This window comes from Triturus cristatus, chromosome 4_1, assembly GCF_964204655.1.
Source record: "Triturus cristatus chromosome 4_1, aTriCri1.1, whole genome shotgun sequence".
In the NCBI taxonomy this organism is placed as follows: domain Eukaryota; kingdom Metazoa; phylum Chordata; class Amphibia; order Caudata; family Salamandridae; genus Triturus; species Triturus cristatus.
The window spans coordinates 199288196-199315063 of NC_140585.1; the positions used below are offsets into that span (position 1 = coordinate 199288196).

The following is a 26868-nucleotide window of genomic DNA, read 5'->3' on the forward strand; positions in this document are numbered from 1 at the left end:
AACAAACTTCGACCACGACACCGTCTATCCTGACTGGAGCCGAGACTCGGCGTGAGGAACTACGAGAGCCGCAGCGGCCATGTGGTGCGTGGGCCTCTATTTGTAAACTGTGCCGAGAGACCTTCCCCTGGACGAGAGGTGAGGCCGTCGCAATATCGCCCCTTACAATTATAGCACACAAAGACACTGCCCGCATTTAAAGCGCTACCATAACGAACTGCCGCCACTGGTGCACCGTCTCGTGGGCCCTGCCAGAGACCGGTAACCTGGAGCACCGTGCGTTCGGCGCCGCACTGCAGAGGCTTGGCCTGAAGCACTGAGGAGACCGCGGTCACAATAGGCAAAGCAGCCTTATCCCCTGGGGGGAAAGCACAACGTTTACTCCGACCGAGCACAACTAAGTGAGAGTGCCTTCTTGACGGACAGGGATTAAAATCACTTGCTGTCTGCCAGCACTGGCATTACGTGGCAACCTCGAGCAGCAGATAGCGGGATCCATTTCGCGCTATAGACTCTATGTGATACACTGCATCTCAGCGGCAACGACACAGAGAACACCGCTTGTTCGGCCAAACAGGAATCAGTAGAGGCGATAACACTCACACGTCATACATAAGAACTGAGGGACTGGGCATCTACCGTGTTGTGATGAAGAGTGACAGGCATGCCCCTGGCATCATCGAGGGTTGGCACTGTGAGGAGATCGCTGGCTCATGCATCCCACAGACCCCTGCATGGCAGTCATCACCAATGTGGAGTAGCCCATCACCACCTCACAGAGAGGAGAGGTACCTGTGCACATCTACTGGTGTTAAACCCTGCACCCAATAACAGACGGGCTATATAACCATACCGCAGCAAAGACAAAATTGAAAGGGCATTCTTTGCCGCATCCAAATCTACATCTACGCCGTTAAGTGAGGAGCGGTCTACTCGGGGGGGGCGCGCAGAACACTCCCCTACCACTGATCTGCAACAACGGGAGGTGAGGAACCCACCTATATCATTGGCACTGCAATACATACAGTCACTACGAGTGTGGCACAACAGACGCCGCGATTAAGAACACTCATGGGGAAACCGGATGCGAGACAGCCACGGCTGACCTTCGATAACAAAAAAAGCACCAGACTCCATCAGGAGGGCCATGGCGCGGCGGGAGAGGGGGCAATGCACAACTCCACGCAAGAATCCCCTAACTCATCAGACGAGGATATGAAAACCATCCTGCAGGAGATCAGACAAGGCAGTGCTGCCATAGCCAACAAAATGGACGCCATGACGTCAAGCATGGACGCCATAGTCCATAAGATGGACAGACATGAGGAACGCCTCACAGAAGCTGAGCGTAGTATCTCTGACACAGATGTCGCAACATCTTAGACACAGTCGACCGTGAGACAAATGTAAAAGCTTTTTAAAATAATAGCAGCGAGGAACGAAGACCTCGAAGCGCGCTGTAGGCTTAATAACATAAGCGTTTTGGGAATCCCGGAAAGCACCAATACTGGGAAAACGGAAGAATACATTGAGAGTTTACTAATAGCAATCATTGGCATGGAATCGTTCTCACAGCACTTCATAATTGAAAGAGCGCATCGCTCACTGGGTCCCCGCTCACCACCGGGAAGCACACCGCGCGACATCATCGCGCTTCTTTTGAAATATAGAGACCGAGATATTACATTGAAAATAGCACGGGAAAAGCGCCAGCTGAATTTCGAAGGAGTCACATTCTCCATCTATCCCGACTTTACGGCAACGGTGCAGGAGGAGAGACGGAAATGTATGCCCGCCAAACAAAAGCGGAGACAGGCTCAGATAGACTACGCACTCCTGTATCCAGCACGTCTAAGGATCACGCATCAGGGGAAGCATTCCTTTTTCACCAAACCCCAAGTCGACAACTTCCTGAAACGCCTCAAACGGAATAACGCATCCAGTGAGAGACATGGAGCGGACTCGCGATCACCATCCCCACCCCGGAGGGCGGAGCCGCACTGAACGTACAACAATTAGATAACACAGGACCATGCGGTGGACGGTGGTGTGCGAACTTCGAAACATGACCCAGATTGAACTCCATTGTTCATTGTGCACTGACCACTGCAGACCAGATAAGTGCCATACTGTATCAGATTCGGTCACATTAGCATGCTGCTACGGCCTCAATGTCGACACCCCCAACTTTTACACCTCACTCTGGAATAAGATAACAGAAATAGGCTCAAATCATATAATTTGGGAGGGTGATTTCAATGTCACATATAACCCTGCTATAGATAGGTCACACCCAGCCTCCCACCATTACACTAAAGCACGCGCAGTCATTCAGGCTATCCTAGTAACCCACCAACTGATTGACGCCTGGAGACATATTCACCCCCACAAGAGGGAAGGCACACATTTCACTGCGCAAGCTGCATCATGTCGCGGTTAGATTACTGGCTCTTGTCGCTGGGGTTAGGACCAGCCATATCCACGGTAACACACTTGGCAAGAACATATTCAGATCATGCTCCAGTAAAGCTCACACTAACCTCTTCAGAATATGCCCCCCCGCAACAGTTGGAAGCAGCAACCATCCATTTTGCTGGATGCAGTCTTTCAGGTTAAACTAGGGGAAGAAATCCAGGATTTCTTTCAAAGAAACAAGGGATCGGTGGATAGCGTGGAAACCATTTGGGAGGCGTTCAAAGTTACCCTTCGGGGATTCTGCATATCGTAAGGAGCAGGGGTACTTAGAGATATAACTAATACTTTGTGGAAACTAGAAGTAGAGCTCAAGTCACTGGAGACAGCTATCCTCAGGTCCCGATGGTAATACCCAACAAAAATTTCGGGAGAAGCTCACAGGCTACACGGACACTGCTAATAGGGAAGCGTGTTTCAGGGGTAAATATTGGGTGACTCGCCGCTATGGGGAGGGAGAGCGACCGGGCAAAACACTGGCAGAAACCATTCGGAGACCTCGCTTCTCCAACTATGTATTGGAATTGGCTGGACCTGGAGACACGCTCTATCGAGACACAGCAAACATACTAAGTGCCTTTACGACTCACTACTCCCAACTATATACCACAAGCAGGAAAGACGAATTGGATCTTGATAGCTATCTGGGGGACGTGGCACGGGGGTGGCTGGGAGATACACAAAAGGGAATTTGTATGTGCCCCCATTGAGTTAGACGAGGTACGAGAGGCCATCATGCAATCGGGTAAAGCTGCTGGTATGGATGGCATACCCATAGAATTCTATAAAATGTACATAGACCTAATGGCCCCCATACTGCGTGAGGTGTATGAGGATTCGTTGAAATCCGGCAGACTTCTGCCATCCATGAGGGAGGCGCTCATTACCTCCCTCCTCAAGCCGGAGAAATTGCCCCTTCAGTGGGACTCATACAGACCATTGTCCTTCCTAAACAGCGACACCAAAATACTGGCCAAGTTGATAGCTAACCGCCTTAGTCTCCTGATGGACAAATTGATCCTCCCTGATCAGTCTAGTTTCGTTCCTGGGAGAGCCACCTCGCATAATCTAAGAACCCTATTTGCAATACTCAATGTTGCACCTGAGCTGCCCCTGGCAGCGATTTTCCTGGATGCCACTAAGGCATTCAACTCAGTTGAATGGGACTACATATTTGGAGTGATGCGACGTATAGGTTTCCCGCTGTTATTTCTGTCTTGGATCCAACTCTTGTATCAATCGCCAACTGCTAAAGTTCTCATAAATGGTCACATATCCCAGGCCTTTTCGATTACCAGAGGCACCCGACAAGGGTGTCCTCTATCCCCCTTACTTTCCGCCCTAGCGATCGAACTTTTAGCGGCCAAACTGAGACTGCACCATCAAGATAAGGCACTCCGTTGTCACATGCGTCAGATCCTTGTATCTCTATACGCAGATGACATTACCTTACATATCAGAGACCCAGAACAAAATTTGAACCCGATTCTCAGAGAGCTTATCGTGTTTGGGAAACTCTCAGCAATTCAGATTAACTGGGGGAAATCTCACATCTTCCCCCTGACAGCGGCTACAACTCGATTCTCTCTGGACTTCCCGTTGCAGTGGAGCGATGAGGATCTGCTTTATTTAGGTATTCGCATTACTAGAGACAGGGCAGAGATGCTTAATTATGGCACTGCTCTCAATGGCGGGTAGAGCATCCTTAATTAAGATGGTGATACTTCCCCAATTGCTCTACCTTTTTTAAATTTTCCATTTCATCCGGGAGGTCATTTCTTTAAAACACTTCGGTCTGAACTGATACGACTGGTGTGGGGTGGGGGGGGAGGGACTAAACAACCGAGACTGCAGTCGAGAATACTCACTAGGCCACATTCAAAGGGGGGTTTTGATATCCCCGATTTTAAAATTGTATTATACGAGTGCACAGGCCCTTTACGCCTACTACTGGGTGCACCAACCACGGTATATGCCACTAGTGGCGGCAGAAAAAAAAAAAAAGAAAAAAAAAAAACCTCTTGTAAATTACACGTTGCATCTCCAATTGACGTTCCTTTTTTTGTTTCTCTTAGTGTACCTTACAGAAATATCACACAGGTAACACATATTCCAACAGTTTCTCCACCATCATAAACATGAGATTGAGCCTTTTTACCCTACATTCATATGCATCTGTTCGTTTCTGTTTCAGGTTGGCCCCTGATGAAGGAACCGGCTGGTTCCGAAATGCATTGGGCATTAGCAAAAATGTTCTCATAAATCTGTTAATGTGATACACTATTGTTTACATGGTCTTGTTTACATGGTCATGAATGTATAATGAACAACAACTATTGTGAATTTTTAATTTGTTAAACTTTATTGACAAGCGATACTGTCATAATGTCATATTGTACATATTTACTTGCTTCTGCAAAAAAGAGTCAGTTGTAACTTTGTCAAATAAAAGTACAACTTATCTAAAGGATTGATAGTGTCGGTTCAGACACTTTGTGAACAGTGCGCAGTTATATACAGGCTCTCACCCTGTCACTAATTCTACTAGTGGCGGCAGAGCATTGGTTAGCTGACCCCATACCTATTGACGGCATGCTTTACAACACACCTTGCCCCAGAGAAAAAAATCCAACCACTGTCACATGTGCAATAAACACATGGCACCGCATAAGCAACCTACTGCAAAGTCCCATGCTCTACTCCTCGCTGCTCCCACTTACTTATCACCCCAACATGCCTCTCCTCCAGGAAACGGCATTCCACAAACTCAAGGAACCGACTAAAATTGCCACATGGGGGGACCTCTACCACAATGGACAATTTCGCACATCCGAACAGGTATTTCAAGGACTTCACCCGTCCCCACTAGATGTCTTCTTATACATACGACTTCGGCAGGGCATCCGCTATGTCACCCCGGAGTTTCCTAATGAACCCCCTTGCTCTCACTCCCCTACAACTGATGTTAAAGGCTACAAATGCGCTGCATCTCGTTTCCACAATATATCACACAGTGCACACGCAAAGGGCAGAACCGCCGGCCATCTCGCGCACAAATTGGCAGTTTGGGCTATTAATTGTCAGACGACCAATGGGAATACTGCTGCTCGCAAACTGAGCAAATCTCTGCTAGTAGCAGAGTACGCATAATGCATTACAAATTCATCCACCGACTATACTAAACCCCGGTTAAGATGCATAGATATAAACTAAGGGATTCTGACAGATGCAATAGATGCAAGGCCCCGGGGGCCGACTTTCTGCACCTGGCCTGGAAATGCCCTGAAATACATGACTACTGGAATCAAGTCTTCGATGCTATAGCGTTGATGATGACACCTAATATTGAGCGCACCCCGCTACTAGCCCTGCTGGGCTACACCAAACCTATTCCTGCATCACACTGCAAATATATTGCTATTACGCTTTTGATGGCTAAAAGACGAGTTGCCTGCCGGTGGGGCAGGGGGAGGGCACCCAAGCTTAAAGACTGGCTTAATGACCTAGTATTCTGCCAAGAGCAATTATCCACTTATGCAGAGGGACTGCTGCGCACTTCCCGTCCCAGGGACATTTGGGGACCCCTTGCAAGCTACCGTATAGCGCACCCGCGTAATGTCCCGGATGCCGACACTGGGACAAGCATGCCCTGAAACTGCCCCACCGAAGTGAGGCGACAGACCATCGGAAATTGCGCACCAAGTAGCGTTTGTGTACCATCTCTATATGCAACACGTCATTAATATGGCATTGTCTCATCATGACACGCTTTGATTCAAGAAATAGCTAAAGAGTGGGGTTACACAATAGGCCTGGCTAATAGCGTGAACTGGATGACTAGTAACAAATGTATATTGTCACGTGAAATGCCCTACTGTAGTATTCACTGTATAAAAGATTGTAAATAAACAACATAATGTAACATAGCGTTCCATACTGTCATATGTCAATAGGAAAACAATACTATAACTAATTATACAAGTACTGTGCCCACTTCTAATCTACCAGTATTATTAATGTACTTTTTTTTTTAATCAATAAAGAAAGTTTAAAAAAATACATAGACTGGATAACCAAGTGCAGTAACCATATACATAGATTATTATCATATGAAATACGACAAAAAGAACTGCACAGTTGCTCAAACCTGCGTGCATACTGATAAACCATGAAGTGCACAATTGTCTCAACCTAATATAAACTTATTTTGACTTGTACCAAAGTGGTTGTCTATTTACTTACATATATACTATTGCGTGACCTCCCCTGATGCGTCTGTAAAACTCACCTTTTGTCCCCACGTTTTGTCCTGAATTATGACTTCCTGTCCTGAATTTTGACCCTTTGTCCAGAATTTTTACACCCACCATCCTGAATTTTCACCCATGCCAGTTGGTTACCCTACACGGTGGGCCAGTACTAGTGATCCTTTAGCCCGCATCACTGTGCATTGTAGTACTTGTGGTTTTGCTTGATGACCACTCAAGCTGTGTTTAATGCTTTCCTACTGCACGAGCTTCATATACACATTTGTTTGTATAAACATTAAAATTCCGGGTGACAAACTGACAGGCCACATTCCAGCGGCGTCACAGGCTTCTACTACCTCTGCACTACCCTCCGGTACTTTTTATCCACACATTCCTCCTGTTCTGTTACACCACCTGAAAGAAACATATACAAACTGCACAAGTAACATATTTAGTAACCTATGTATCCAACTCACAGCTAAACCTTCCCTGTCTTAATTGTATTCCCGTGTTCCCACCACACTTAACCTAAACGTTCGTTACCCCTGGGTGTTGTCAGGAACCTCTTGATACCCCGCAGTAAAGCCATCACAGGCTCCGAGTCCGCAATCTGCCTGACGCGTAGGGCACCGCATACGAGGATTTTTCCACCCTGACCTCACGCTACGGAGGCAGCCATGTTGTCAGGCATCGCGCTTCCGGTTCACTTGCAGCTCTGGCGGCCATCTCTCAGAGGTAAACGCATCACTGTGAAGCCATCATAACGGTGCGGGTAGTTCGGGGAAAGTCAACCGAAACGTTTAACTTTTCCTTTCATAGAAAAATACACATATTTGTCAAAAAAAGATTATTGAGGAATTAATTTTAACAATGTTTTGTACGAAATAATGAATAGCTTTTGATGTGAAGGTTTGTTTTGTCCATTTATAATTTGTTCTCGTTAATGGTTCAACATTGCCATGTCTCCACGCTGTTGGTCACATGTGCCCCTTTCCCCATGAACACATCTCCGGAAAGCAGCATCGTTGTTGATATCCAACCCCAATTAAATCAGCGTTCGTTTAAATACATTTAAAGATGACGGGTATATAGTGCACTCATTTAGACACGGACTCGACCATTAAAAAAATGTGTAAATATGCCATTGTATTTGAAATAACTATTTTCATCCCGAGAATCAAAAGTTTTCTACCATCCTAGAAAATGATTTATTAATGAAGGACATAGAGATGTTGACTCTTCACATATGGTGGGGAGATAGGAAGGAAAGGGAAAATCCTGAATTTTAATGCCCTGTCAAGACCTTCAAGAATTATACCTGCGGTTTTCCAGTTCTCAATATTTGTAAATTTATTAAAATTAACAGTATCATTACAGAAAGCAAAAGTTAGTTAATCTGGCGAATTGACATACACCAAAAGCAGAATAATGCAAAATGCCACATAGCTTTAAGAGATTAAGTAGGCCCAGTACGTTTGGTAAATAATAAAAAATTTGCGAACATTCGTGACAAGAATTTTCAATTCTATTAAGGACAACGGAGGCGATGATTATGCTTCTCATTTCTTTGCTTTATTAGAATAGCAGCCAATAAAAAACATCTTTTTTATTCCAAAACTACAAATCCCATGAATCTCATGTACCACAGTACCATAGAGACTATCACTATATAGAGTCTAGCTGAGGCAAACACCTCCTCTTTCTTTGCGTGACTGTTAACTGTTAAGTCCAATACTTTAAACAAAACTACTCCGTCTTGAACTGAGATCGCGAACAACTGTCAGTGTAAACCAAACATCCGAGAACCAACAGGCGAACTTCGGCTCTGAAGAACGAATTCCTGACGTCCAACGCAGGAGAACGAGCTTCACATTGTGAAGGGGAAAACCATTCTCAACGATATCCTGAATAGAAGGCACTTCTCACTTGCCACTGGAATCTGAAACAAAGATAAAGTTCCGTAATAACGGTAATCCCCAAACCATGTTCCAACCTCAAATGTTACCACAAAAAGGGGGGGGGAGAGAAAAAAGGGAAGCAAATATAATGCAGTTAAAATGCCACAGTAAATTGATTTACATATACAGTCATGTAACCACATAAAATCTGGGTGGGATAATCCTCGCCTCCGTTGTCCTTAATAGAATTGAAAATTCTTGTCACGAATGTTCGCAAATTTTTAATTCTATGTCAGGACCGGAGGCTCCGATTATGTTTGTTTAAAGCTTAGCCACCAACACTGATGCAACATCTACTATAGGTTTGTAATAGAACAATTTAAAAGTAGATTCATTTGACCAATCCGCAGTATTCATGATGTCAGATAGGCTTACACCTAAGGAAAAAGACTTAGACGCCATTGCGCCACGAACAGAATGTGCACCGAACTGAGACACATCAATGCCTGCTTCATTCATGAGCCAACGCACCCACCTCGCCAAAGTAGCTGAAGACACTGGGCGAAAGGGTTTCTGCAATGCAATAAACAGTTGACCTTGCATGTCAGAACGGAAATTAGCTGTACTCACCTTGTGCGCTTTGACACATTGTACCACAAATAGATTGGGATTATCCGGAAAAGCCGGGTAAGACACTGAAGTGGAATTGCTTTTGGTACGTCTGGAAATAATAAAAGTCACCCCTTCTGGGGAAAACCGACGACCTGCGAGATCCAAAGCTCGAATATCAGAAACTCTCTTGCAAGAGACCAAACATAATAACATCGCCAGTTTGGCTGAAAGCTGCTTCCGTGACAGGTGGTCGTTAGGTGGCCAAGAATCCAAAAAGCGAAGCACCACCTTAACGTCCCACAAAAAGGAGTACTTTGGACATGAAGGCCTGACCATCCGAATGCCCCTAAGTAATTTACACACCAGAGGGTGTTCTCCCACCGGCTTGCCTTCTAACGAGGCATGCCCAGCCGAAATAGCAGACCTGAAATTGTTTACTGTCCTATACGCAAAACCTGATAATGCCAAAGAAGCCAGGAAATTCATGACCATGAAGACATTAGCTGTAGTGGGATCGACGTCCCGTTGAACACACCAGCTACACCACTTGTTCCATGCTGATGAATACCGCTTATGGGTATTATCTGACCATGCTTGCTTGGCAAAAGCGGAAGCGTCTGTCGAAAGACCTGGGACCTGCCATCTGGCCCTGAAACTCGCCACGCTACAAGAGGCAGCTGACCTGCGTCCACTAATGGATGAGGGGCCTTGAGAGGGTCCAGCAACAGGTTCCACCTCTGGTACAGCACAAGACATTTCCAGGGCTATCGGGAATCAAGCTTGGGCTCTCCACAACGGTGTAACCAACACCATCTCCGTCTGTTGGCGTCTGGCCTGAGCCAGGACCCTGGATATCATGACAAATGGCGGGAAGGCATATCAATGGACTGGTGGCCAGGTCTGAAGAAACGCATCCGAGGCCAGAGCCTCTGGATCCGGGCACCAGCTGTAAAAATCCGGAAGTTGCTTGTTCAGCCATGACGCAAACAAGTTCAACTAGCAAGGTCCCCATAAGAGGTTCAGCATTCGGAAGACTCGAGGATGTAATCGCCAATCGCTGTAGTCCCGTAGGTAATGGGAATGCCAATCGGCCACTTCGTTCTTCCGGCCCGGAAGGTACTCCGCCACTACTGACAGATTGTACTGAAGGCAATAATGCCAAAAATCCTTGGCAATTTCCGCCAGGATGCGAGATCTTGTACCCCCAAGTTTGTTCACGTACCGGACCGCCGATATATTGTCCATTCTTAGAAGAATGCAACAATTCGTCTTCTGCGGGGAGAGGCTGCGAATTGCGAACGATCCCGCCAACAACTCTAGGCAATTGATATGCAGGGAAAGCTCCTCCGGAGACCAACGTCCCCTTGTCGAGATTGGACCGCAGCGGGCTCCCCAGCCCCAGCGACTGGCGTCCGATTCGATCACTACCTCCGGTTTGTGTCACGTCCTTCCCCCGGCTGTTGTGTTTGGCGTGCTGAATGGACTGCCCATGCGCGAGCCTACACCACCGAGGACCCATCAAGGAGGGTCAGCGGTCTAGTGGTTCGACGTGACCCACCTTGAACCAATGAGCGAGTACTTCCGGGAGCACGGCTATTTTACCCGCGAAGCCACAGAACTCTGGGCTTCGTATTAACGTCCCGAGCCTACGCAGGAGCGTGGCTCGATCTGCAACCGGACTCTCGTCCGGACCGCGCAAGGGCGCCATCAACCGCTGGATTTGCCGAAGCTCCAAGTAAGACTTCCCGCTACACGCACTTTCCTTCGTTTCATTCTCCATTGCGCCGGAGCGCAGTTCGAGACTTCCGCGACCCGTGTGACTCACGGGGTCGCTTTCTCCCTCAGCTCAAGCGCGAGACAGGCCTGTCTCAGGGCATCTCGGCGCCGGAGCGCTACCTCTAGTTCGTGGGGTTCCAGAACAAACCCACCTCCTCCACCTCCTCACGTCTTTGCACCACACGCCCTCCACTCGGATGCTGACAGGACTTTTGTCAGTCCGGGAAAAGAGCAGTGTTGCCTGGACCTTCTTACAGTCTCCTCGTTGCCAGAGACTTACAAAAGCACTTTACCACAGGTGTTTATCCATCTCCCGCTATTTGTTCTGTCTGTCTGGATTGTCTATGTGTGAGGCGTGTCTGATATCCCTGTGCTTCCTCTTCCAGGTCACGTCCATCACCATATTCCAGTGTGAGTCCACGAGCTCTTCCCCAGCCGTCCTCAAGGCCTCTGGCTCCTCTGGCTACCTCCCCCGGTTCCCTGGTGGTCCTAGGTAGTACTCACCCTATCTGGGGGGGGCTAGGGGTACTGGAGGGGGTTGTCCACGTCGTCCCTGCGGAATCATCCCACGCCGCTAACAGTGACTAACGGTAAGCAGTGTGGGGTTCTGACAGTTTGGACCCGAAAATGGCTCTACCATTCCACGACTCCATGTGGTCGAGCCACCACAACGTTTCCAACCTCGCTTCCTCTGAAAGAGGAACCTGTTCGGCATAGCTGAGGCCTTTGTCGAGATGTTGAATCTTTAATTATTGGAGAGCACGATAGTGAAGAGTGCCTGGAAAAATGGCCTGAATCGAGGAGGCCAACAAGCCCACTACCCGGGCTATGGATCTCAAGGACACAGTCTGCTTGCTCACTATCGATCTCAATTCTTTCTTGATCATTCTGATCTTGATCGCGGGCAGCAGGAGTTGGCAGCTGCGAGAGTCCACCTGAAAGGCCAGAAACTCTATAGACTGCGTGGGCACCAGAATGGACGTCTGAGAGTTCACAATGAAACCCAGGGTTTGAAGCAGGTGAATGGACCATTCCAGATGCGTCGTCACTAAGCGCGGACATTGCGCCCCGCGCGAGCGCAATGACTCCATCACTGGCCGAAGGAGTTTCGTGAAGCACCATGGTGTTGCCGAACGTCCGAAGGGAAGAACTGCGTACTCGTAATAGACGCCCTGCCAGAGGAACTGAAGAAAACGGCGATGAGGGGCGAAAATGGGCACGGACAAGTAGGCGTCCTTCAGGTCCAGCCGGACCATCCAATCGCATTCTTGCAACAGGTCGCGCAGGTGGTGTACGCCCTCCATTTTGAAATGGCGGTAAACGATCCAGCCATTGAATTCTTTGAAGTTCAGAACCAACCTGGACCCGCCCCCTTTCTTCTCAACAAGGAACACATTGCTGAGAAAACCTCGAGGATGGAATTGAGACTCGACAATTGCCCCCTTCTGTAAGAGGGATTGTATTTCGTCCGAGATAAAACTCCGATCGAGTTGGGAAAAATGGATGGGAGGGAGAGGGGCACGCTGGATGGGGGTGTTGTACACTTCCAATTTGTAACCCTGTACCGTTTCCAGGGATCCTGCGAGAGCTTTTGCCAAGCTTGCAGGAAATACTGAATGCGATCCCCCAACTTCACCTCCGAACAAAGGATAAGTCTCACCTGCTGATCCGGAATCTTGGTGGTTTCCCTGGTTGCCACCGAATCTGCCTCTGCGGAAACGGTTCCACGCTCGTCTGGAGGGGTAGAAATTAGAGCTTCCGGAAGAGTTATTCTGATATCCTCCTCTGTGGTGCTGCTGACCACGCGGGGCGCCTCGGGAATAACCTTGGCCGAACGACCACCCTCGATTTCGTCCGGCCCTGGCGAAAACCGGTCGGAAGGCACGTCGTAGCGAATCCTGTGCCTTATCCAGGCCGCTGAAAGTAGCCACGAATTTGGTGAGTTCTTTCAGAAAGGGTTGCCCGAAAAGGAGACCCTGGGCTACTGGACCTGCTTCCGAGGAAGATAACTCCGCCAATTTAGGGTCTAGCTTCAGGAGGATAGACCTTCTCCTTTCGCTAGACATGGCGCAGTTGGCATTGCCCAACAGGCACACAGCACGCTGCACCCAACCAATGAGGTCGTCGGGATCCACTGGAGACCTGGACTCCTTTGCCTGGAGACCCATCTCGAGGATTTTGGCCAAAGGCCCTGAAAGATCCAGAAGTTTATCTTGGCATGACCGGCAGGCGCCGTCAATGCCCTTCTTCGGGTCCTTAGAGTATTTTTTAAGATAGGTCAGCATGGTCGAGTCCACCTCTGGGGTCTCCGCCACGCGAGTTGCCAGGTCAGGTCTCAGGCACTCAGACTTAAGGCGCGCCCTGACGTCCTTGTCGAAAGGGCGTCGGAGGTTCGACTGGAGATAGTCCGCCACTTCTTGCAAGGGCATCCATGCCGTAGAATGAGGATGAATGATATCCGTCGGGTCGAAGGTCAGATGTTTAGGTGGTGGAGTGGGCTCCACATGATGCTCCTTCCTAGTCTTTTTAGCAGGTTGAGCGAATTCCTACTGATCGGAATCGCCGTCAGCCGAGGAATCTCCTTTGTCTTCGTGGGAAGACTCAGTTTGCTCAGTTTGCGCCAAATAAGCGTGGTCATTCGCTAGGGCCCTGGACAGCCGAGCAAAATCCTCTGAGTGAGGATTAATATTCTTCTTACCCGTTGGCTTGGGGCGGGTATTTGTGGCTGGGAGCCAACCCTGCTGCAGCGCGTAATTATTAAGATGCCGCTTAAGGGGTGCAGTCGCCCTCACAAGCGCTGAGCTTACTGAATGCTGCACTCCAGCATCTAGGGCCTCAACGAGGTCTTGCTCAAACGAACCCGAAGGCTCTGAATCAAAATACTCCTCCTTGTATGAATAATCAGCCATGGTGTAAGCAGCAGCTGTCACCTTTAGAGCACAACGATGGTGCGAAGGCAGGAGCAAATAAGGGGGAGAGGAACAACCCCAGGCAGGCCAGGCAATCAAGCCTCAAAAAACGATGTTAAATAGTAGAGGAAGGGCCTGCCAACCTCTCTAGGCAGAGCCTATGCAATTATTATTCAGCCCTCAGCCAAAATCAAGCGTCGGGCGTCAGTGGGGCAAAAATACGGGCTTTTTATTTTGAATAATGAGCGTTTCCCGCTCTGAAACGAAACTCTGATCTAATCGAGTCGGAAAATGACCACCGCGCATGCGCGGTAACGGCCACCCGTGAAAGCAGAAAAAGGACGCGCACGAGTACAGACGCGCCGTCCTCAGGCCCCCATACACTCCCGCTCCACTCAGACAAGGCTACGGGCGCCGAGCGCCCGGCTGGGGAGGCTGAAGCGCTCCCAAGGCTGCTGCACACGCGAACGACTCGCCGGTAAGCAGGCAGCACGAAGCTCTACAGCAAAGGAGCGCCAGTGACTAAACCATAAATCGAAGCAATGCGAGCGAACGCTAGCAAGCAGGCAAACCGCTTTGGCAACGCGGCTCCAGCGCAAAATAAACGAAATAGATAGACATAAAAAGGCAATTAACGTAAGCAGTGCCCACAAGACCCATACACCACAGTCATAACAAAAGTAGTAAGGGAGAGGCACTTAACTGACTGCGGAGCAGCAAAGAAAGAGGAGGTGTTTGCCTCAGCTAGACTCTATATAGTGATAGTCTCTATGGTACTGTGGTACATGAGATTCATGGTATTTGTAGTTTTGGAACAAAAAAGATGGGTTTTTTTGGCTGCTATTTTAATAAAGCAAAGAAATGAGAAGCATAATCGGAGCCTCCGGTCCTGACATAGAATCAAATTAATATTAACTAGGCCTATATATAGAAAGGACCACAAGCATCCTTCCGCTCTCTAAGCAACAAGCTCAAAGTCTGAAAGCCTAACCGAAGATGAAGGTTGGTTCTTCCTCATGTAGCACGTCTTATATTGATCTGGACAATGAAAGCACACAAATTTATAGAAGGATTTTATGTAAATGGACAGCCCTTCATTACTTGTGCAGCAAACCAATTATCTATTAAATTCAAAACAATACATACTTGCACATTATTTTATTTGGCTGTAAACTGGATTATGTGTTGCACAAAATAAATTATACATTTATTATTTTAAGTATTTGAAAAAACAAACGCCCTCTTCAGCACTTTCATAACAATGGAGGTTTAGCTCATAGTCTTGCGACAAAAGTACATCACTTCCGGAGTAAGCTAGAGATCAGTTAGATTTAGACACAGTGACAGATACAATGGCTTGCGGCTGGATTATAATGATTTTCTGAAAGAAAGTGAAACATGAACGAGTGCAGCTCATGCACAACAAATAAACCTGCACTCTTCTGTAATGTGACAAGCAGTATTAGTTGTGTGCCCTACTTATGCTAATTGAACAACACCTATGTTAAGCACTATTTTAGCATAAAAAGCGAGGATTATGCATTTTCCTCCTTGCCTTTTTTTAGAAAAGTAGCCAACATAAATGGTAATACAAATAATATGAGAAATATGAAAAATGTCAACGCTCATAGTTCTTAGAGAAAAAAAACTACAACCCCCAAGATGGGAAGCATTACTCAATCACCATTCAGTAAAGCACAGACACATTGGTTACAAGTACAGGACCCCCTCTTCTAGCTGCAAGGACTTCATCACCAGCCATGTAAGCCATCAACTCCCATTTTTTATTTAAAACTAACTCCTCGCTTTGGGAAGAGCATGTAGCCTGACGGTTAGAGTAGTCGACCTCCAAGCTGGGGAACTGGGTTCGAGTCTCAGCAGGGACGCTCAACATCCTGTGATTCTGGGCAAATCATTTAGGGCCATATGTAGGTAATTTCTATTTACCGATTCCTAAATACCGAATTTTACCGATTCGGTATTTAAGAATCGGTAAATAGAATGTAGGTAAAAAATCGGTAAATTTTACCGATTCGGTAATATTTGTTATTACCGATTAGGTATTTACCGAATCGGTAATAAGGCATACCTTCCCATTCATTCCTATGGGCCTGGAGGCCCATAGGAATGAATGGGAAGCCATTCACTATTACCGATTCGGTAAATACCGAATCGGTAATAGGGGGAGCATATTCAAGGGTGGCAGGGTGTCACATTGACACCCTGTTGCACCCCTGAATCGTGCATGTGTGCACATGTGGCGCACATACATGCCCTAAGGGCATCTATGTCTGCCACATGGCACTTTTAAAAAAGCACAAAATTGCTTTTGAAAAGGTATACGGTATTTACCATCAACTTGTAGTTGGTGGTAAATAACGAATCCTTAAACCAAAAATGCACTCACTTGAGTGCTCCCTACATAGGATTTAAGGATTCGGTAATTTACCGATTCGGTATTTTACCGAATTCTTAAAATACCTAATCGGTAAATTACAGAATCCTTCAATCCAGCCTCCTACATCTCAAAGGGCTAAATACCGGTCGGTAACGGAAAATTTACCGATTTTCGGCCGTTAACGACTGGTATTAGCCCACCTACATATGGCCCTTAATCTCTCTGTGCCTAACAAAATGTATGTGTCCCTCTGTAACGCAACTGGTGGTCCTGTAAAGCGCTCTGATACCTTTGGGTGAAGTTTGCGCTATATAAACCTCCGAAAAAAAAAGCAAAATAAAGTAATTGGCTGCCCTGCTTGAACCAATCTTGTAATCATTAGGAGGTAGGAGAAAAGAAGGTCAATACAACACGTTTGAATATACAATAACAGAATCACTAAGCATAAAAGCAATAAAAGGGTAGGATAATCCTCATGTCCATGTCTATAATAGAATTGAAAATGTTTCTTCATGAATGCTGGAAAACATTTTATTCAATAACAAAACCAACGTTGTAGGAGAGTAGGATCTGCTTTCATGGTTACCCCCACTTTATTCCTGGTGTTATGCTGTTTCTGACTAGTCTGACTGGGATCCTGATAATCAGGGCCCCAGTCTCTGTGCTTTCTCCCCTAAATTTATTATGGTAAGTACTTAGGTACATCCCAGATTGGATACTGGTGTACCCTTATAAGTCCCTAGTATATGGTCCCGAGGTACCCAGGGCATAGGTACACCCGGGCCCACCATGGGCAGACGCATGTATTATGCCACTCATAGGAGACCACTCAAACTGTAACCACAGGCCTGCCATTGCAGCCTGTGTAAGCTGGTGCTGGCATCACTTACAACAGATATAGGTTCCCTATATCTGAGGTCACTACACTTAAAACCTATAAGTCATCCCTAAGGCAGGCCTTTCAATCCTGATGGCAAGATGCTCGGTTCTAAGTGTGAGGGTGCCCCTGCATGAGTTAGGCACCCCTTCAACCTATGGAGTCCATTCTCCCGGGTTATAAGTGAGTCAGCCATATAACATATCGAGAGGCCATGCGTCATTACGTAATGACCATCTCTAAACTAGCTGTAACAAACCCTGTCTGGTATCAAACATGTTGGAATCATTCCCCACACCGTAAACAGTGTGGGATGTATGATGAATCATACCCCAAACCGTAAACAGTTTTGGAGGTATGATTCCATGCATCATAAAGCTCCTTCAGGAGGCCCTCTGTGCTCCCGGTAGCAGCCTTCCAGAACTGGACAGCAAGCTAGGGCTGCTGCCGACCAGAGACATGTTTCTGCCCTCCTGTGGCTGAGCCAAGCTCAAGCAGAGGAAGGCAGATAAAAAGATATACTGTCACAGGAAGGTGTGACCACCTCCCAGACAGGGTTTAGTGTATTGGGGCAGGGTGGGATTGGTGCAGATCAGAGCTTCCAAATCCCCTTTACTTCCACGGACGGAATGATTTCACAGTCACACACGCATACACACATCATACGCTGGTGGGGCCCATTACACCAACATTCACTCCAAATCACACTATCCGTGCCATGTAAAGGAGAAACCACCTTGCACATATGCTCTTATCTTATATGCCTGTACTTTGAGGTCAATGCGACCAGCTGATTGCTGTGGATCTAGAGGAATACATTTCAAGGAAAACACAATAAATCAAATAAACATGACCAGAAATAATCACCCGAGACAGAAATTTGAACAGATTGTTCATTTATCTAATATTTCAAGAAAAGCCAATTAAATGCAATTTCATTTCTCTCATATTTACCTATTCTGTCTAAATGTCAGATCCTAAGTCAGAACCGGTCCTCTGAAGAAGAATTAAAGTTTCCTGCCGTCATGTAGAGTCATCGTCCTCTCCGTCAGCGTAGGGACCTCGCATCATCAGCTCGGGAAGAAGTGGCACTAGACCTCTCTAGTCTACTTATTTTTATACTAAAATTTACATTCCAAAAGTTACAATAATGTTAGGAAAAGTGTATGAACAGCGGAAATAATGTCGTCTTGATACACTAAGGAAAGTTCTCACGTATTGTCTTGTCCAAAGAATGAATAGAAAAATGTAGTGTCCACAAATAATTCGATACTTTTTCGGATGTCACCTCTGATTAAAATGTATCTCAGTCTGCAGGACTGACAGTTCGAAAGTTCAATAATTAATTCCTTCGAAACAATTTCTCAAACAGGGTCTTTTCTGGCTGTTCTCCCAGATTTGTCATCATGGTCATAGCTTTTGGTTCATCAGCGGTGCAAGGTCACAGGCAGCACGAAGCCTTCTTGCAAAATTTTCCATTAAGTCATCTACTCGACTGCTGGCTGCAGGAGGTGGCAATCTTTCGGTAGGCCACAATTGTCAACTTAAGAGTAAAGAAACACAAAACATAATTACTGCATAGAAATGATAAAACAGTGTTATTCCCCAACTAATACCCTTATGTGTGTGTATTTATCTAGCCATTTGCGACATCATAAGCTATTAACGCATATTAATTATAAGCGCCAAACACCATAACATCACATAAGCAACATCGTTTTCTGTCAGTTTGCTCACCAACTTATTTCACTTGTTAATTTAGCCATGCAATAGCATTCCCTCGTGTAATTCTCTTGTTAATAAGGTTGATTAGTTAACATTCGACAATTATTAATCATTAATAATTATTCATTCAATCAATCAATCAATCAAGACATTTATAGAGAGCACTACCTACCCGTGGGGTCTCAAGGCGCTGGGGGGGGGGGGGGTGCCGCTACTGCTCGAACAGCCAGGTCTTGAGCTTCTTCCTGAAGGAGAGGTGGTCTTGGGTCAGGCGCAGGTCGGCCGGGAGGGAGTTCCAGGTCTTGGCGGCCAGGTAGGAGAAGGACCTTCCTCCTGTAGTGGCTCTGCGGATGCGTGGGACGGCGGCGAGGGCGTGGCTGGCAGATCGGAGGTGGCGTTTGGGAGCGTAGAAGTTGATGCGGTTGTTGAGGTAGCTCGGGCCTTGATCGTGGAGAGCTTTGTGTGCGTGGGTAAGGAGGCGGAAGGTGATTCTCTTGTTGACCGGGAGCCAGTGCAGGTCTCTTAGGTGTCCGGAGATGTGGCTGTGTCGTGGGATGTCGAGGATGAGTCTGGCTGAGGCGTTCTGGATGCGCTGGAGTCTCTTCTGGATCTTGGCGGTGGTTCCGGCGTAGAGTGCGTTGCCGTAGTCCAGTCGGCTGGTGACGAGGGCCTGGGTGACGGTCTTCCTGGTCTCTGTGGGGATCCACCAGAATATCTTCCGAAGCATGCGCAGGATGTTGAAGCACGACGAGGAGACGGCGTTGACTTGCCTGGTCATGGAGAGGGAGGAGTCCAGGATGAAACCCAGGTTGCGTGCGTGGTCCGTTGGTTTGGGTGCGGTGCCCAGGGCGGGGGGCCACCAGGAGTCGTCCCAGGCGGAGGGCGAGGAGCCCAGGATGAGGACCTCCGTCTTATCTGAGTTCAGTTTCAGGCGGCTCGTCGTCATCCACTCGGCTACCTCTCTCATCCCTTCGTGCAGGTTGGCTCTGGCGGCGGCGGGGTCGTTGGTCAGGGAGAGGATCAGCTGGGTGTCGTCGGCGTAGGAGATTATGTTGAGGTTGTGTTGGCGTGCGATGGCCGCGAGGGGGCTCATGTAGACGTTGAAGAGAGAAGGACTCAGCGAGGATCCTTGAGGGACGCCGCAGATGACTTCGGTGGCCTCTGACTTGTACGGTGGTAGGCGGACTCTTTGTGTTCTTCATTAATACTTTTAATTATAACATGCGAAAATGAAACAGGTATTCCGTTTTGGAGTAAAAACCCTGCTCCATCAATCCCCCCTTTGGTGATATATAATCACCACAAAAATCAAAACCCCAAAAATCAATTTAGTTTCCCCTTTTAGAAGAATTTGAAATGTCTTCTTGTTCTTGGTTTTAGACCCTAGTTTCCATCTCGTCTTCCTTCTTAGTTTCTATATACATGCTTTCTCTTAGCTCTTCAAGTTCTATTTCTTGTGGATCTCTTTCTGATTTCTTTTGTCTCTTTTTAACATTTTCTTTTACGATTTTCTTTTTATTTCCTCTATATCTACAACACATACATCCTAATCTAAGAATCAATAGTGCAACTATTACACAAGTTAATGGAAATAGTATCTTACCAAATATGGTACTACCTATTTTAGCTACAAAGTTCTTAATAGCAATCATCTTATCAGCCATTTTAGTCCAGATACTTTCAGCTTCCAGTGGTACTAATTCTTCATGCAAATCAGTAATATTTTTGATGTAAACTTTTAGATCTTTACTTTCGTCAGGAATGTAAGTGCAACAATGTTGAACTTTCAGCATTCCACAGACTCCACCCTCTTTTGCCAAAAGAATGTCAAGGGCAAGTCGATTTTGCATTGCCATAGCGCGCAAAGCAACCATTTCTGTATTTACCAAAAGAAAGCCTCCAGCGGTGCTTGTTGACAAGCGATCTACCACTGTTGACAGCTTCCGAATGCCATAGGCATTTAAAGAAATTCCCACTGCTGGAATCAAAGCTCCAAAAATATCTCCTACAATTTCTGTCCAAGTTTCTCTTCTATAGCGTGTTAATGTGTTTGAATGTTCAGCATCATCTACTCTGTCCATGTGAAAAATCTTTGGAAAGACCAGGCCAACATAACATGTACCAAACCAATGGTCAGGCAAACGGTAATAAGCCTTGTTCCCACAAATATAATACACTCCCGGAAAAACTGGATCTTCTCCTCCTCTAAATCCCCATCCGGTTGCAATAAAGTATGTATCATGGCACTCACTAGTCCCTATGAAATAATAATCATATTGGGATCTCTTCCTGGTAATGCACAGTTTCCCTTTCTGTGGGGCATCTATAGCCATAGTTGGACTGGCTCCATTTTTCAACTCCTTTTCTTTCTCAATATCCCACATTGTGTCACTCATTTTATGCCCTTCTGCTTTCTTGTGCATGTTCAACCTTCTTCTCTCAACCATGTCTAGAAAATTCTTCTCTTCTCCTTTCAATTTGCAAGTTAAATTGTTTCTAAAAACATAGTCTAAGGTTAATTCTTTGGTTTCTAAAATAATCTCACCTAAAGTGTTAGCATCTTTTACAGGATTCAATTCTTTATTCATAGGCAACTGCCCAAGAATATTATCTACATTAGACATATTGTAATCTAATTTCCCTAATTTATAAAAAATACTAATCAACACACTACAGGAAATTCCATACGTAGCCGGAAGATGATGATAAGTCACTCCTTCCGAAACAGAGGCAGGTAATTGCATGCAGACGTAGCAATCCCTTACTTCCATTGTCTTTACGTACTCATACAACAATTTTGAAAAAACATTGCTAGAAAAATCGTTAATTGACCTGTCTTTATGAATATGTACATTACTAGTTCTAGTCGGAACTACTTTTAATGGACTCTTCCCTATATTAGTCTTGTTCTCAGTATGACCTTCTAAAGTGTCTATAGTGACTCTAAATGAAATCAATAGAGCAAGCACGCTCCAAAGCAGCATTAATAAACCTGTACAGCAGCAGCACATTTTGCACCATCTTTTCAGAAAGGTACATCTACTTTTATTCTCAGTGTTAGCCATCTTGTTAATTTGACCGTGTCTTTTGACTTAGCCTCTTCTACTCCTTTACTGAACTTTTAAGGGCAGCAAGTACCCTCCAGATTATTAAATTCTACTAATTTAGTACTACTTCTTCTTCTCTTCTTCAAGTGATTTTCCTTGGATTTTTACTCAATTTGGATTTTCATCACTTTTCACTTTCTCTTCATCATCATCAAACTGTATTAGGTCCTGAACATCCGTCTCTTCTCCAATGTCGGACAAGATAACTCTCAGGATTCCCACAGCTTCTTCTTAAGCAACCTCCTTCAGTAAAGCCTCCTCTGGACTTTCTTGGCTGTCCGCCTCTTCTCCTTCTTCAGGCAGTGCCACATACGTCCATTCCGGTGACTTGTACCTCTGGTTTGGTTTTCTAATTCTTTTTTCTCTTTCAGGTATCTTTGTATCTTCTTCTTTGGTTGGGTTTTGACTTGACACTTCGTTCACCTGCTCAGCTCTCGAAGAGTTAACTCGTGTCAGTCTGTACCTCAGTCTCTTTATCTTATTTGGCCAAAGATCTCCTTTAGCATTTCTCTTTTGCTTTCCTTCTTTATTGTTTCTTTCTCCAAGCCAAGTTCTCTTTCTCAGAACTCGTCCTCCATGTATCTCATTGTCACTTTCATCAGACTCTGTTTCAGTTGCTACTGTTTCATTAACAGCTTTCTTTTCTTTAACAACTTCCTTTTCTCCAACAGTCTCTTTTTCCCCCACTTGAGATTTCCCTACTTCTGTCCCTCCTCGGGTCTCCGACACGCAATCTTCTTGCTGTCTGCTTGTCCCTTCACCTAGCTTGTTGTTGATGTTCCCTACACCTCCTCGGGGTTTTTCCGCAATCTGTCCCTCTCTGTCTTTGTCTGTCCCTTTTTCTTCAATATTTATCTCAGGTGGAACTTGTCCAATTCCTTCGTGTGACTCAGGTGTCTCTTCTATTGGAATGTTCTTTTCTTTTCTTTCTTTCTTTTTGTGTTGGTCACTGTCAATTGGAACCTTAGGCACTTCTTCTGAGTCTGAGCTTGCTTCTGCAGTTTGCACTGATCTCTTTAAAACCTCTTCTGGTGGGATGAAAGCTTCTCCTGACTCACTTTCCCCACTTTCAGGATTCTTTTTCCTTCTTACTGCCTCACTGTCTGCATCATCACTGGAATATGATTCTTCAAAGTATTCTTTTCCAGTACCATCTCTTGGATTTGGAACGCTCAGTGTGTGGCTTGCATGTATCCAATTCTTCACACCAGCGCACTTCACAGCAGTCGTTGTGGTCAAGATGACTTGTCTTGGCCTTCCCCACCTTGGAACCAGGCAATTCCTTCTTCTGTGGACTTTTATCCTTACCCAGTCCCCTAGGCTCAGATCATAGGCTGGTTTCTTTTCAAGTGTGCTGGCGTCTTCTCCAACCTGGTGAAACACAGAATGAACTGCGTCAGCCAGGCCTTTGCAGTAATCCAAAATCATGTCATCAGTAATAGTCATCAGCTTGTTCACTGGTACATATGCATGCCTCATAGCACGTCCCATGATAATTTCATGTGGACTCAAACCTGTTGTTCTGTCTGGAGTAGACCTAATGGTCATCAGGACTAGAGGCAAGACATCGGGCCATTTCATTCCTGTGGCTAGGCACATCTTACCAATTCTGTTTTTGATTGTGCCATTCATCTGCTCAACAACCCCAGAAGCCTCTGGTCTGTAAGCACAATGCAACTTCTGCTGTACACTTAATGCTTCACAAATTAGACTCATGATTTCATTATAAAAATGTCCTCCTCTGTCTGATTCAATGGTTACAGGGAACCCGTACCTTGGGATGAACTCTCTTAACAGTAATTTTGCCACCGTTATCCCATCATTTCTTCTTGTCGGGTATGCCTCCACCCACCTTGAGAACAAACAGACCACCACCAGGACATACCTCAACCTGTTGACTGGGGGCATTTCAATGAAATCTATCTGCATTCTTGTGAAGGGTCCTCCCTCTCTGCCTATTGTTCCTAGGCTCACCACTGTTTTCTTTCCAGGATTGAATTGCTGACATATCAGGCATCTCTGACAGAGACTTTCTGCTATCAGTCTGAACTTTGGACTGTACCAGGTTTGTTTAAAGGCTCTTATCATAGCATCCCTCCCCAGGTGTCCCTGGCCATGATACATCCTTGCCATTGTTGACAACATGCTGTTTGGCATGACTGGTCTTCCGTCCCTGTAGACCCACACATGATCCTTATCTCTGGGTGCACAACCTGCCTTCACCCAATCCCTCATTTCATCATCCTCTGCCTCATCCTGCAGCTGTTTTACTTCCTCCCATGTACCCACTTCATTAGTAAACATTAATGAACAAGAAGACATTTCCAGTTCTTTACTCCTGTTAATTGAGTGATTGTTCCTCGCACAATATTGTGCAATGTCATTAGCAAACTTATTGCCAACAGTTACAAAATCGTCACCATTACCATGAGCAGCACATTTTACAACTGCTAGTTCTTTAGGCAGCTGTATCGCCTTTTTCCAACCACTTCAGCATTCTTTATGGGAGTTCCACTTGAGGTCAGGAAACCTCGTTGTAGCCATAGTTGGCCAAAATCATGGACAACTCCGAAGCCATACTGGCTGTCAGTCATCACAGTCACTCTCACACTCCTCCCAATCTTGCATGCCTTTGTCAGTGCCACCAGTTCTGCCACTTGAGCGGATTTAACTCCTTTCAAAGGTGGTGCTTCCACAACTTCTGAGACTTTGCACACAGCATATGCAGCACTCAACACACCTTCATCTGTTCTCAAACAAGACCCATCCACAAACAACACATGATCACTTTCAGGTAGCGGCAGATCTCTTATGTCTGGCCTTGGTTTTGTGCAGTAATCAAGTACATCCAGACAATCATGATCAACATCATTTCTCACTCCCACACATTCAGCATCAGGTAACAGTGTCGCTGGATTCACATTCACACATCTCTCCAGACTTACATTGGTTGCACCAAGAATGACTTTCTCATATTTAGTCAGCCGACTATGAGACATGAACTGTGTCCGGCTCCTTGTTAAAAGGATTGCCACGTCATGAGGTACGAATACCCGTACAGGGTATCCGATTATGATCCCCTCACTTTGTTCCAGACTTTTGCAGGTAGCAGCTACTGCTTTCAGGCAACCTGGCAAACCCACAGCTACTGGATCAAGAGTTGCTGAGAAGTAGGCAATTGGCCTTCTCAGACGTCCATGTTTCTGGATTAACACTGAAAGTGCACATCCATTTCTCTCACTGCAGTACAATTCAAATTCTTTTTCATAATCAGGCATCCCTAGGGCGGGAGCTTCACAAAGTCTGTCTTTCAGCTCTCTGAATGCAGCCATTTCTTCTGGGTTTAGTTCTAATGGGTCTTTTACCTCACTTTTGGTCAATTTAATCAATGGTTTGGCAATCAGGGAAAAATTACTTATCCACTGACGACAGTAACCTACCATTCCAGGAACATTCTCACTTCCCTTTGGGTCATTGGGGCTCTCATTCCCCTAATGATTTTGATTCTGTCAATAGTCACTTTTCTCAGGCCTTTCTCAATGTTGTGTCCCAGATACTGGACTTCTTTCTTACAGAACTGCAATTTGGCTGGAGATACCTTTAATTCTCCATCTGCCAGGTGATTTAATAATGCAATAGTATCTACTTCACAGGCTTCACGTGTTTTTGATGCCACAAGTAGGTCATCAATATATTGGACCAAGACTGAATTTTCGGGCATTGTCAGACTTTCCAGAGATTTCTTCAGCAATTGATTAAATATTGAGGGGCTCTCTGTATACCCCTGTGGGATTCGGCACCATGCCAAAATCCGCTCTCCAAATCTAAACGAAAATATTGGCTGGCTGTCATGATGCAATGGGATTGAAAAGAAAGCATGACACAAATCAATTACTGTATACCATTCTGCATCATGAGGAATCTGATACAAAATCACTGATGGATTTGGCACAATCGGACAACATGGCACAACAATCTTGTTAATTTTTCTCAAATCTTGTACTATTCTAAACTTTCCATTAGGTTTCTTCAGTCCCATAATCGGTGAGTTACATGGGCTGCTCAATATTTCTCTTAATACCCCTTGCTGGATCATTTTCTCAATTAAGGGTGTTATCCATTCAATTATTTCAGGTGTCAATCTGTATTGCGGTATATTTGGGTAAACCACTCCCTCTTTTACAGTAATCTTTACTGGATCTACATTTCTCATCAGGCCCACAACTTCTCCTGTAAAATCCCAAACTGCTGCTTTCACTGTCTGTTTCAACTCTGTGGGTAATGCATCAGGATTAAATATTGCATATGTTCCCAAAGCCTCACATTCTCTGTTATCCATGGTCATACAGAAAATAGTGCAATTCATTTTGCACAGCAGATCCCTGCCTAATAGGTTCACTGGACTGGTGTCACACACCACGAATCGGTGCATGTCTGAAAATTTTCCTATTCTAACCTTCACTGGTTCAGTAAGTAGTGTTTTGATCTGTGTGTTGGACACACCAACTACTTGGATCGCTTCGTCCGAGAGAGGAAGATTCTTTATATCAGCTGACCTGACAGTTGATCTCGTAGCCCCAGTATCAACTAGGAAAGTGATGCTTTCACCATTTATTTTCCCATCTACAAAAGGTCCTGCCTGGTCTATTTCCAGAGTAGCGCCAAGTACGCACTCCTCCTCCTCTCTTCGGCACCGTCAGAAGTCTCCCTCAGAGTCACTTCCCTCATTTTTCAGCCAGTACTGAGATACAGCGCTTGCGCGTTTTAGTCTTATTACCTGCTCTTCATCGTAGAACCCCGATTCTTGGCTGTACTTCTGGGATCCTTTTCTCTGTGGCCAGGGT

At 45.9% G+C, this 26868-nt stretch overlaps 1 protein-coding gene across 2 annotated transcripts in view; it reads right to left on the bottom strand.

The window, feature by feature from the left end:
• MRPL18 (mitochondrial ribosomal protein L18) overlaps window positions 1-7421 on the bottom strand; it is a 76662-nt gene extending 69241 nt beyond the window's left edge. The window contains exon 1 of one of the 2 annotated variants that reach the window (XM_085651883.1): window positions 7266-7421. In XM_085651883.1, coding sequence (XP_085508009.1) covers window positions 7266-7311 — 46 coding nt within the window. In that variant the 5' untranslated portion in view covers window positions 7312-7421. Of the gene's footprint in view, window positions 1-7250 lie in introns of both variants that reach the window. The other variant, XM_085651881.1, reaches the window with a different exon arrangement.
• Between the last annotated feature and the right edge of the window lie 19447 nt (window positions 7422-26868).